The sequence below is a fragment of the Emydura macquarii genome, unplaced genomic scaffold (assembly GCF_026122565.2).
Source record: "Emydura macquarii macquarii isolate MOO-44397 ecotype Brisbane River unplaced genomic scaffold, CSIRO-AGI_Emac_v2 contig_1477, whole genome shotgun sequence".
NCBI lineage: Eukaryota > Metazoa > Chordata > Testudines > Chelidae > Emydura > Emydura macquarii.
Window position 1 is genome coordinate 11034655 of NW_027131614.1, and position 13360 is coordinate 11048014.

Here is a 13360-nt window from a genome sequence, read left to right on the forward strand (position 1 = left end):
TTCTTTGTTTTAAAAATGGAAATCTCATTAATTTGTACTGGATTTCTGGATTGCAAGGCAGAGGAAGGGTCAAGGAGGAATTGTTCCTAAAAGCAGTTTCATTGAAAGAGAGGGATAAAGCATAGAAACAGACAGAAGAGAACCCTCTGCTTGTTCATCCAATTGTGGTACTGCAACTGCAGGGATGTATTGTTTAAAAGAGAGAGAGATCCAAATCCTTTCATGTTTTATTCATCTTTCAGGAATCTAAAGGGACCAAAAAAAAAGTGTAAAAAAAACTTTTTGTGGGTGTGGCTAGGGGAATAGAGATAGTGAAATAAAAAAAAAATTCAAAAGTTACCTATGTTTTAAAAGTATTTTAGGAGGCTTTAAATGGTTGCCCTTGGCTTCTCTCCCTTTGATTTCAGAATTCCTACTAGATTAACGTACTTTAATAAAGGTTTGATTGTATCTGAATCTGGGCTGAGCTTCATATAAAATTTGAGACATTCCCGGCACTGAGCTTACTGAAAAAATATTTGTTTTTTTGTTTTTACTTGTGGATATAAAAAAAATAAAGAAAAATAAATATCATTGGTGACCACTGGAAAAATGGCCAATGTAAAATATGAATCAGTTTGTTTTGGTATATTAATATTTAAACAACTGTAAACCTATCCATGGTTTAAAATGGAAACTACACACATCCCTAAAATACTACATAATTGCATGTGTATGTTTTTACTTAACATAAAAGTATGTCTCGAAGGAGTCTATTTTTTAGTCTCTAGTCTCTAAACTCTTCATTGAGCAGGGTTGATGATTATTTCATGTGTAGTTTCCAAATTACATATATTCTTTTCCAGTTTAATTTAGTAACTATGGGCATAGCCTTGTTAGTTAGCCCTGTTCATATGAATAGGATTACGTTCTGGTTTGCACTCTGTCACCGTTGCAGCACTCAGGATAGATTCTGACCCTAAACAGCTAGCAGACAATTCCCCTTATGGAAGTGAAATTTCCATTGGCGTGAAGCTAGCTCCAGCTGCCCATTCCCCAACTTTGCATAGGCCAGTGCTCCTCCCTTTATCTAATGTGAGGTTCACTCAGCAAATCTTGCATTGATATAAGCTTCCTTATGACCCTTTCCAAGTGTTTGAAATTAAAGCAGCCATCAGGCTGTTCTAACAGACACTATGGCAGCAGGGGCAGAATCGGGGAGCCAGACACCTCGTGCCCTGTCCCCTGTGCCAGAGCTCGACCTCAGTAGAGCTCGACTGTCTGCTTCAGTCACGTAAGTGGTCCCACTGATTTCAGAACCATTCACAAGAGAGAGGCTTTGCAGGATTGGGCCCTTTATTGCTGTTTTGCCTACCCTGGGCATTCCAAATATCATGAAATTGGCTTAAACTGTGTGAAACTTTTAGAAACTATAAACGTGGTGGGGTTTTTATTTGCCTTTTGATTTTTGAGTCTTTAGGGTTCATGTTTTCAAGCTCTTTCCCACAAGCGTGATGGCTAGGAATGGGCTTTTCTTCTTTGCGTGCTTGCTCATGTCAATTCCACGTAGGTGTGTGCACGCCGCATGTACAGTCTTCTGAAGGTTTTTCCTCTATTGATACCTGTCAGGTCAGTTCAGTTGCCTCCATGGCACCATCTATCCCTACCGCCTCTTCAGTTCCTTCTTACCGCCTGTGACGGTCGTTGGAGCTTCTATCTTCTCTTGCCTCAGCAAGTGTTTCCCTAGTGGTCTTCTGCTGTGGTTCCTGTATATAGTTAGATTAGAATTAGTTAGTAGTAGTTAGCTAGTTAGCTAAAATTTTCTTTGGGCCCTCACCCCCTATGTTTCTTCCCACCCGGGAACCAGGGCATGCCTCAGTCCCAAGTGTTCAAACTGTGTGGGAACTGCCATAAACCCATGCCAAAGGACGATTCCCACGAATCCAATCTGGAGTGATCGCTGTAGGATTTGCAGGGGATTCATCCTAGGACCAAGAAGGAGAGGAACATTATACCTCCTCATGAAGGCAGCTCTCCATCACCAACTGGCCACAGGCCACTTGGATCCAGCACCTTGGTGCGGAGTGCGCTGGCCTCTGTTACAGAGTCTACAGTGCTGAAAAAGGACTCTACACCGAGAGAATAGTGACACCGGCATTCTCCAGCACCGAAGACAACCTCTCACTGCTCCCATTCTACCGTGCCTCAGAAGAGGCTTTAAAAGACTGATATAGGATGTTTGCAGGGATGGACAGCACTAATGGTGTGTGTCCCATGCCGTGGCACCCGACACCTACCCCACCAGAGGTGGCACCATTGACTTCTGACCCACAGAGGGCTTCGGCAAACCTGGCACCAGTGGAGAGTAAGGTGGAAGAGTTGGACTTCCCTTCCACCCCTGACACTTTTGAGGTGGCTAGGGACCTGATAGCCATGACGGCACAGCAGTCCCTTGCCAGAACAGAGAGAGCGCCAGAATTAAGACCTCCGGCACCATGGTGAAGTGCGGTGCCATCTAGAGGCAAGCCTGCCATGACGTGGCACCAGTCGCCTTCCCCTTGGTAACTCTCTCTGGCACCATCTCACTTGGCACCGTCATGGCCTCCACGCTCAATGTCATCGGACTCAGAGACAAAGTCATATACCTCAAAGTACGGGTCAGAGCAGCACCATTACAGGGGGAGAAAGGGGCAGGCTCCCTTCATGGGACCTTCGCCAGCACGGTGACAGATGCCTGCGCAATGGCCCTTTTGGACCTTTTTGGACCGTGGGCATACCACCAGGCCCAGGGATCTTACTCTAAGCGTTCCCACTTAGTCGTCTCTGATAAACTGGCTCCCCGACCACCCGAGGAACACTTGATACCGCTCAGCACCGAGGCAGACGTCGAGATCAAGATCGTGGATGGCCAGAGTACAGTGCGGGTTTGGCACCGGGGCCGACCCCGGCACCGAGCATGTCAACTCAGCACAGGGGCAAACCGTGTGACCCAGAGGGTTAGGAAGGCTCGGTACCACCCAAGGTATCCTCATCCTCCTCCCCTGATGAGGTGGTGGCAGGGACTTCAACCGTGCTACCCCCAGTGGGCAACAGGGCACACCAAGATCTAATGCAAGGAGTGGCCCAGAACCTAGGACTCCAAGTGGAAGAAGTGAAAGAGTCAGTGGACCCTATGGTGGACATCTTAGCACCAGAGGGTCCCTCAAGCAATGCCCCTCAATAAACCATCCAGAATACCACCAGAACATTGTGGCAGACACCAGCCTTTATCCCCCCTTCCCTGCCACCCACGGGGATAGAAAGAAAGTACTTTGCACCCTCCAAAGGGTATGCGTTCTCTTTACCTACCTACAGCCAGAGTCACTGGTAGTAGAGGCAATAAATGAGAAAGAGAGGCAGGGGCTGCAAGACACAATGCCCAAGTCCAAGGACTCAGCCTTCGGTAGGAAGGTGTACTCCACAGCGGGGCTCCAGCTTTGCATTGCAAACCGACAAGTGATGCTGAGCTGCCAAAATTTTAATTCATGGGAGTCCATGGCAAGGTTCAAAGAACTGCTACCGGCCGACTCCAGATTGCAATTCGGAGCAATTGTGGAAAAGGGCAAGGTGCAGGCTGCTCTGGACGCGATGGACTCGGCCACGCGAACCACGTCCTCCACGATCACCATGAGAAGAAGCTCTTGGCTGCAGGTATCAGGCCTCCCCCCAGAAGTCCAACAAACAATTCAACACTTGCCATTCAACCGTTTGGGGTTGTTTTCGGAGCAGACGAACTTCAAACTCCACAGCATGAAGGATTCACGGGCACCACTGAAATCCTTAGGGCTTCATACTCCACCCACTCAAAGGAAGCGTTTTAAGCCACAGCCTATTCAGCAGTTTTATCCTGTGCAGTACTACTATAGGAAGCGGAGCAGAAATAACAGACGTTATAGCTTCAACCTCCATCTAGCTAAGGCCAGAGCTCAGCGAGGCAGTCCTGCAGCCCCAACCAAGCATTTTGAAGGTGCGCCTGATGCCAGCGCACCAGAGTAGATCCCAGATCCTTCTCCCTGCTTCTTGAACTGTCTATCCCATTTCTATCATGCCTGGGCTCAGATAACCTCAGAGAGATGGGTGCTGTGCATAGTAGAATTGGGATATTCTCGCCAATGCTGTACCTCCTCTCCCTTCCCTGTCCCTCTTTAAGGACCCCTCTTACAAGCAACTTCTTATGCAGGAGGTGCAAAGGCTCCTAAGAGTAGGAGCAGTAGAGGAAGTTCCTCAGGAACTAAAGGGAAATGGGTTTTACTCCCAATATTTCCTAATCCCAAAGGCCAAAGAGGGTCCAGATACATTCTCAACCTGCAAAATCTCAACAGATTCATGGAGAAATTGAAGTTTCACATGGTATCCTTGGCTGCTATCATCCCTTCCCTGGATCCGGGGACTGGTATACCACCCTCGACTTGAAGGACTCTTATTTTCCTATATCAATAGTCCCGTCCCACAGAAGGTTCCTCAGGTTTGTAGTAAACCACACTCTTTATCAGTTTATAGTCCTCCCCTTTGGCTTGTCAGCAGCCCCTCGAATGTTCACCAAGTGTGTGGTGGTTGTTGCTGCATTCCTAAGGAGACGACAGGTACAAGCGTTCCCATATCTAGATGATTGGCTTGTCAAGGGCCGCTCCAAGGAGCAGGTAGAGGCACGTGTCAACCTGTTATGGTTGACCTTCAATAGACTGGGTTTACAGCTAAACATACCAAAGTCGACCTTGTCCCCTACCCAAAGAATAGAGTTTATAGGAGCATCCTAGACTCGGTTCAGGCCAGAGCACTTCTGCCAGAGACTTGCTTCCAGACCATTTGTTCCATCATACAGGACTTCAGACGCTATCCTACCGTGACGGTGTGGAGCTGCTTAAAGCTCCAAGGACACATGGTCTCCTGCACATATGTGGGCCTGCATGCGAGGCTGCGGTTCAGACCTCTCCAGGCTTGGTTGGCATCAATATACCAGCCAAACAGAGACAAACTAGACAAGGTAGTTTCACTTCCCCCTGGGTCGTCGAGCCTTCTGTGGTGGCTCCACCCTCAACAGGTATGCGCGGGAGTGCTCTTCTCCAGACCCCAGCCATTATTGCTGCTGGCATTCTTCAGTGGTTGCTGATCTCCAGGTCCACTTGCTTTCTCTATGTTTGTTGATGGCTTCCCCCAAAACAGGCTACAGTTCAATCAAAAATGGATAATTCTGCTGCAAAACCTGAAGATCATCACTGGCTACAATCCTAGACAGGCAGATCTTCAGTTCATCTCATGAGCATAAGTCACTGCTGACCCCCACTTAGCTGAAATAATTTGTATGCATGAAGTTGCTTAGATGTGTTAGCCAGTAGGGATCTGTGAGTTTTTATACACCTTTCCATTAAATCACAGATCCAATTATAAAATTGGGCACTTTGGGCACCCCTTGTGAATTTGTAATGCTCCTTGGAATGCCTGACTCCTTAAACTAAAGAGTGTATTTCATATGCATTAGTGCACAGTGCAAGGTATGTTGTTTTTATTCAGTGACTGATACAGTATGCATAATCTTAATTTAATGTGTATCCAGGTATTAATGTTTTAAATTACTTACTGTAATAGACATTAAAAAACATCCTTCATTTTCTTTTGACTCAAAACCTTATTTGTGAGATAAGAGATAAAAGGTGTTTCTATAAATGAGATACAATCAAGCCAGTAGCGTTGCTGAGCGATGTGAATTCTGTGGTTGTAACAGTCTGAAAAGTCTTTAGTAAACGATCAGTCGTATGTGAGAAATAAACAGTGAAAGTTACTAACCTGTCCTTGTAAATCCAGTAAAGAAATATCTAGGAAGCACCAATGCATTGAACAGGTCTGCACCAGATATTTTCTATGGATTGCTGCAACATTAATCTAGCTGTAGTTGTTCACAAAAGAAATTAACATCATACCGTTTTAATTAGCTTAGTTCCTCTCTCCTGCCTGTCCCCAAGCTGTTCCACATCTGACATGATTTTTTTAGCACCCCTATGTCAAGAAAATTTGGAGCTAGAGCCACTTTTATACATTGTCTAAAAGCTGGAATCCTATCTTTCAAATGACATAGAGAATTAATCTTGAGCTCTAGAGGGTTCAAGAGAATATTGATTGCTACAGGGGAATTAAAGTGGACAGAAAGATGGTATTCTGAAAAATTGAACTGCCATTATAGGTCTTCTGCAATGCACAACCAGGGACTGCTTGTGATATCACCTACAGCGTGGGACTCAAACAGTCTCTCATACTTTGCTAGGAGCTGGACCCAGCTTTCAGGATCAGTAAACTTTTCAGTAAATGTTTGCAGCATTAACATAATATGGTACAAACTCTGCTGTCCTGTAGAATATGGAGAACTGCTAGGTTGCCTCCCCCCCTTATTTTTTTCAGCAAAGGGACGGAAATCTGCCCACCCTTCTCCCCTGCCCTCCCAAAAAAGGCCTCAAACCATCTTCAGACCAACATGAGAATCTCTTATTAGTTTGTGTGAGTTGCCATTGCAGAACAAGGACATTTTATCATCCTAAGTATAACACTTATTGAAAAGGTTATTTAAATGATTTTTATTAATCTTAACAATCATACAAACAATTATATTTCAGAAGTTATTTGCAATGCTATCATATTGTGCATGAACATATTATAAAAAACAGTATGGAATTTTCAAAAGCACTCAGTACTGGGGTAGCACTTCTCCCACAGAAGGCAATCAGAGCTTAGATGCATTTGAAAATCCCATGCTTATAGCTTACTGTAAATAACCTTTGTAGTAACCAAAACAAATTTTACAGCAAGTGAGCGGTAATTTTTAAAAATAAATCTTTACATTTGAAAGAGTCTGTTTAAATTGCATTTTAAGAAGAATCTTTATCATTACAAAAACTGTGTAAATGTCAATTTTAGTAAAAGGAATAGGGATTTGCACGTCTCCTGCCAAATCCTCCATCCCTCCATTGTTGTGTCAGGTGAGCAGTGTCCTCTTCTCTGTTATCCTGTACTCCTGGGCTGTATTTCAGTAATAGGTGAAGTGATTCCTGTAGGCCTGTAGCTTTTAGACATGTAAGGGTCCAGCCAGATGAAAAATACTATATAAATGTAAGATGAAGCAGTGCAGATTCATGGACCCTTATGTGATGAGGTCTATAGCTCCCACCCAGATGAGGATGGTGCCAGAGAGGCCCTGGCCATAGAACTAATCCCACCTCTCCAGCCCTGTCAATCATGCATGATAGGGAGGAGGCCTTTAAAAAACTGCTATCAGCAGTGGAGAAGAAGCAGGATTGCCCTAAGCAGCAGACTGCAGAAGTGACTCCTGAAACCATGGCAGGAACCCTTAGCCAGGAGCCCTTAACCTGAGCCTGAGGAGAGTACAGTGGACTCCAACAGTAAGACTGACTCAGAGACCCAGTCAGAGTGATATCCCTAAAACCCACTATGCTGGTGCTGGGTCGCTATCAGCACTGCAAACTCACCACACCCCCTCCCCTTTTGCTGAGGCTAGAGGAAGTGAATGTCCCCGAATGCATTGGGGTTTGTGACTTTCATTGTGATCCCCCCATCTTGCCCACAAAGTCCAGAACCCTCCTTCTCCCCGCCCCCTGCAAATAGTAAGGAAGTGGGACCTGTGCTAGAACCATCCAGTGTAGAGGACTGGGCTTGTTCAGGTTCTCACACCCTTGGAGGGGAGAACCACTGAGGGTTCTGTTACACCTTTTCTCTAACAGATGTGCACTGATCTTGTGGGAATCCGTGGATTATGACAACCAAATTTTGCGTGTAGGGGGCTGTAAGAACTATACATTCACTTTGCCCTCCTACCCTCTGCCAAAGGAACAATCCAGAGGGAGCTCTGTGAGACGAGCATCAATTCAGTGATGGAAAATACTGTGGGTCTGGGTCATTCTTTTGTATCTTCTTCTTTCTGTGACCAGTACTTTAATTTTCTCTAACAGCTGGGCTTTGCAAGTGCTTATTGGCTCATCTGTGTACGGTATTTTTAGTAATTATCATCATAATGGGACATTTGAAGGTTTGTTGATGTAGAAAGTATAAACTTCTGTTGAAGTGCAACAAGCTCAACATGTTTTTCCCTAATTATAAAAGTTATCTGTTATCTCACATTTTTTGTAACATTAGCTTCCTTTGCATGGAGAAAATGTGTTTTTAAAATAAACATTTTTATTCTGATTTTCTGATATGTAGCAATAGACAATATGTAGTTACCATAGAAAAGCAAATCTATGGGTTTTTTTGAGTCTGTTGTCACTTTAGGTTCCTTTTTAGATCTAATGTTTTATTGGTTGGTCACTAAAAATGTGTTTTGATTTGAGGATTATTAACATCATACAATGATTGGATGTTGCATTAACTTTAAGTAGTATTTTTTCTGCTAATGTTCCCCCCTTTAACTCCAAGATAAAAATTTAAAAAAGATAGAGACTAATTCATACAGATTGGCGTGATTGTAAGGGAAGATCAGTAAATTAATTTGATTTATAAGCTATTTTGAGGCCAAAATTCTGGTATGGATGTTTAATCAGTACTGCAACATGGAGCAGAAACAAGGGAGCAAAGTGTTCAGATAGGTATAATTGACACGTTGTCATAGATGGTGTTATGCTCCCAAAAAGTTATTTTTGTTTGCTTATGTTGTTTATAATTTAATTTTCATGAAGTGCACTTGAAATCATATGTATCTTATGTGCATGTTGGTAAAAATGCATAAATGACAGCGGAAAAAGAACTACCTATACAGTGTGAGTTTAAAACTAGTGTTGTGTTCGTATTTGTATATCAGCCATATGCTAATGGCCTAGTGTCAAAATGTTGCTTTTAAAATGATAAACAAAAATTGGGTGGTGTGGAAATGGGAGTGCAAAGACTCTTTCACTTATGCACGAATTCTGGATCAGTCTAAAGTTAGTGTCCATTTTCTTTTTAAATGTAGTGCTCATGAAAAGAGACTGTAGTGATAGCGAGACAGGTGCTTTGCAAGGTCTTCCAGTCAGCTCTCCACCTCTTTGTAAGCCAAGAGTGCCTGTCATGCACTTGTTTGTATGTGTTCTGTAACTTAATCAAATATCTATCTGGTAGGGACCAGGATGAAACCACTATTTAATTGGTATCCTACAGAAGGATTTGAGCCTACAATTCCAGAATTTAAAAGTTTAACCCACTAACCTTACTTCCCCACAGAGGTTTCTTTAATCTCAGTTGTAGTGGTTTGCACAGTAACTGCTTGGTAGCTATGTCACAAACCGCTGTGGACTTGGAAAATGACAATACCTTTTTGAAAGCTTTGTTCTGTCATTTAATGCATAGTTCTCTTTAATGCAGAAAAAGCAGCGGCAGCCAATGAAGATGAAGTGCAAAAAGCAGATGTATCATCTACAGGTCAGAGTGTCATCGACAAGGATGCACTTGGACCAATGATGCTTGAGGTGAAGTGCCCAAAGTTTTCTTTACATTGGAGTTAATTCTGCTACATATAATATCAAGATGAATGTTATGGAGTGAAGAAATCAAATTGGAACTCACTCTTAAAGCATGATCAAATGTTACCACTTTAATAAAACAGCCTTCCTCGCTACTTAGGATGCCATGCCATATCACAAATACAGAGGATGCTACTAATCCTATTGAATTTAATTCAGTGACAAAACGCTGATTGCCAGGGGAACACGAGTAGAACAATAGCATTGTATTATATATGTAATCACTATAGTTCTGGCTATTCCTTGAGTTCCAATGTTTTTATGAAATATCCTAATTTTGTGTGTGTGTGTGTCTGAAATATGGTGATTTGGAAGACCCATTTGTATGCTCACAATGAGTTATGACACGTATACATGTGGGCTTGAGGGGGAGGGAGTGTTTCCAATTGTTTCTACACATTGTTTTAATTACTTTTGTCATTTCAGCATCGGTAACATGCTTATTTTCCCTCCTGATTACAAAAAACTCATCTATGAGAATTCAGGATAAATCTTTTGATTAGCTTAGCAAAGAATTCTGCATGACTTTACATGACTTCCACTGATATCAGAAGAAGGCTGCATGGCTGAAACCTTAACTCTTAAATGCACCCTTGATATCCTTGTTATCTATAGTGCATACATGTTCTCTAGGACACTAACATATTAAGCTACTGTCATGTGCTCTCTGTCACTGATGTTTTATCTGTTTAAGATCGGTTACAAACACTTAATACCCATTCTGACAGTGAGCTTTATCTGTAAGGAAGGATAAATGTTGGTTCAGACAAAACTAAACAAAAAGCCCTGACTCCAGCTAGAGGAACCGAGTTTGACAGATATATAAATTACCCCATTATTCTCGAAATGTAGCATCAGCCAAGCTGTAACCACTAATAAATATACCATTGATAAATATTTGAATTACTTCCCATGACTCATTAGATAAAAACACAGAAATCTGAAAACATTGTTTTCTGAGTTGTATATGGAATTAGGGCACTGAAAAATGCTCTAAAGCTACAAGGCAGAGCACTAGATAGGTTAGATAGATTAGACAGAATGAAGAAGTTGTCCCCTGAATAACTAGTGCATTATATTCATTAGATGAAAACGTCAATTAACATTTATTACACTTGTTTACTGAACTGAATGTTGTGGTTTTTGTTAACAAGCAGAGTTAAATCTCATAGCTCATGCATGGCAGTGTAGTAATTCCAGTCTCCATGTAAATGTTAATTGATCATAAAAATCTGACTTAATCACACACAAAATTAATTTAAGGCTAAAAAATTATCCGTCTCACCCTATTGTGCTTAGCTATTGCAGCACACGTGATATTTAAAATCACAGGTTATTACCCTAGTGTTACTTTATCAGGATTTAATTTATTTTTCTCCTCTATCATGAAACCATTCTGTATTGAAAATAAAAAATTTAAAAATTATATTAATAAACGCAAGCCTTTGTGTACCAGATACTTAAAAGGACACAAAATTGTTACTCATTCTTTAAAAAGACTACAGATGTATTCTGTGTATCTTTAGCTTTGTAAGGAAATGCAATTAAGTGTTTTTCATCTCTTTAGCCTTATAGGTTTGATAAATCCACTTTTTTTTTCTCTTTATGAAGTAAGGACCATAATAGCACTGGCACCTGACTGCATACTAGTTACCTTATTTGCTTTAGAAATGTAATTCTCTTTTCTATTAAAGAATTTAATTGGGATGTAGTCACAGTTGCAAGTGTTTCCTGTTGAAGAATGTAAATAAAATTCATCATAATTCGCTGGTTCTGATGGGATTTTTACAAATTTCAGGGGAGTGTGTGTGCAGAAGAGAGTGAGACAATAATCCACAACAATACAAAGAACAAAACTTTGTTTTCTGTTCCAACACATCCTCTAAAATAATTTCTCTTCTCTTATTCTCTCTGACAACCTCATTGCCCCTTCTGTGTGATCACTTGTCAGAGTAAGAGTGCTGAAGGGAGGGGCACAAGTTTACGTTATTGTTCCGGCAGTCTGTCATGGTGCAAAACATTAGGGGAAGAGATAAGAAATCAACATTTCAAAGTAGAAGCCTCGATAAGTTTTAAATATTTTGATTCCATAAGCTGGTTTGACAGCCTAACAGTTACCCTAAAAGTAAACTGAACATTAGGACAGAGCTCCCCAAACTGTGGGGTGCTGCCCCCTCTGCGGGGGGTGCGGAGGAACATTCAGGGGGATGCAGCAGGCTGGGGCAGCCACCACAGGGGGTGGGGCAGGCGTACCACCCAGCTCCGCTTTGCTTTGGCCCCATACCCATCTGTGGCTTTGCTCCCAGGTCCTGCCTCGGCCTCTGGCTCTGCTCCTGGCCCCAGACCTGCCCCAACCACAGCCCCAGGGCCTCTGGCCATGGCTCTACACCTGACCACAATTCAGCTTCGGGTCCTGCTCTGGGCCCCAGCCTTGGCCTCCGCCCCGACTGTGGCCCCGCTCCCAGCCCCAGCTCCTGGGGGGGGAACGAGGGGGTGGGGCACAGAGGGGCAAGGTGGGACGCCTTGTTAAAAGTTTGGGGATCACTGTGTTAGGAGATGAGAGCACTTATAGATAGGCCATAATCATTACATAGACTCATGCTACTACCTACTAATCCTTCTGGTCAGCTCAAGAAATAGCAATGAAGAAGTTGCATGGGGTGCTCCCCCACCAAGGAGATAGCTATAATAGGAGGTTTTAGATTGTGGATGATATAAGTTGAGGGGAAATCACTGAGGTGCTGAAGACCCTGTTAGACGACTATCTACAGTTAGTGCTTTTTAAAGTCTTCCCAGTGGTGCATAGATACAAACACAAAAAGACATTGATCTGTACCAGTCATATCAATGGGAGCTTTGCGATTAGAATTGGGACCTAAATAAATTAAAGCTTTTAAATAGATATAGGTTAAAAATAAGTAAGTATGCAACTGTTATCAAAACATGTAGAAAGCAGGCAAGTCACAAATAGGCAAAAGTTAAAATAATTAGAAACAGAAAGAAGGCAGTGGTCGCAATGCAAACAAACAAAACATAAGGATTAAAAATTCTGACAATTAACAGAACAAATATCTAAACTCAAAAGCAGTTGGCGACCATAAATGTGTGTGTGTGTGTGTGTGTGTGTATCTTAACTTTTATAATATATAATTTAAAAATGGAACAAACAAAGCGCATGCCAATCATTAACATGAATGCTCTTTTTGTATGTTGTGCCCTCTTTTACCCACCTTCCTCTGTTTTGTTTTGTTTTTCTTGTTTTTATATTGTGTGCCTTTTAGGGCCTGGATTGTGTCTTTGTGTACGGTAGATCTGTGCAACATCAAGCATATTGTGGGCACTACTGAAATATAAATAATAAAACAAGTGATTTCCTTTTGATATGCTGTAGGGTCCCCAGCCAGATTTTATTATATATGGATCTGCTAACAGCTCAGTGGTGTGTAGTATTTGTAATACACATCTACAGCTTAGGTATGCTAAGAATGCATCTTAAGGCTATTACAGGTTGTGTGTTATAAAGGTTTAACCATTTATACCACATGTTGATGTTTACAGTGTGTACTGTGACAACATCTCCTTGTGCTTTGTTCAGGCATATCAGTAGTGTGGATCCACTCGCTTTTATTTTTTAAAAGTCATGGGTAACCCTGGTGTCCTATCAGTGGTTTGTTCCTCTGAGTATACGTACAAAATTACCCTCTTGCATTTCCAAATCAAAATGGAAGTTAAGCATTTTTTCAAAGCAGCCTTCTGAAGAGTCAATACATCAGGCAAAGTGGCAGAAGGTTCATGTGGCCTGAGCTGGTAATTGAATGCTTGGATCCAATGGATTTGATGGTTTG

At 42.3% G+C, this 13360-nt stretch overlaps 1 protein-coding gene across 5 annotated transcripts in view; it reads left to right on the forward strand.

Moving 5' to 3' along the window:
• Nucleotides 1–13360, forward strand: part of NCOA2 (nuclear receptor coactivator 2) — a 256509-nt gene that overhangs the window by 175311 nt on the left and 67838 nt on the right. For all 5 annotated transcript variants that reach the window (XM_067553633.1, XM_067553632.1, XM_067553635.1 and 2 more), the window contains one exon: nucleotides 9358–9461. In XM_067553633.1, the coding sequence (XP_067409734.1) occupies nucleotides 9358–9461 (104 nt within the window). The remainder of the gene's footprint in view (nucleotides 1–9357; nucleotides 9462–13360) is intronic.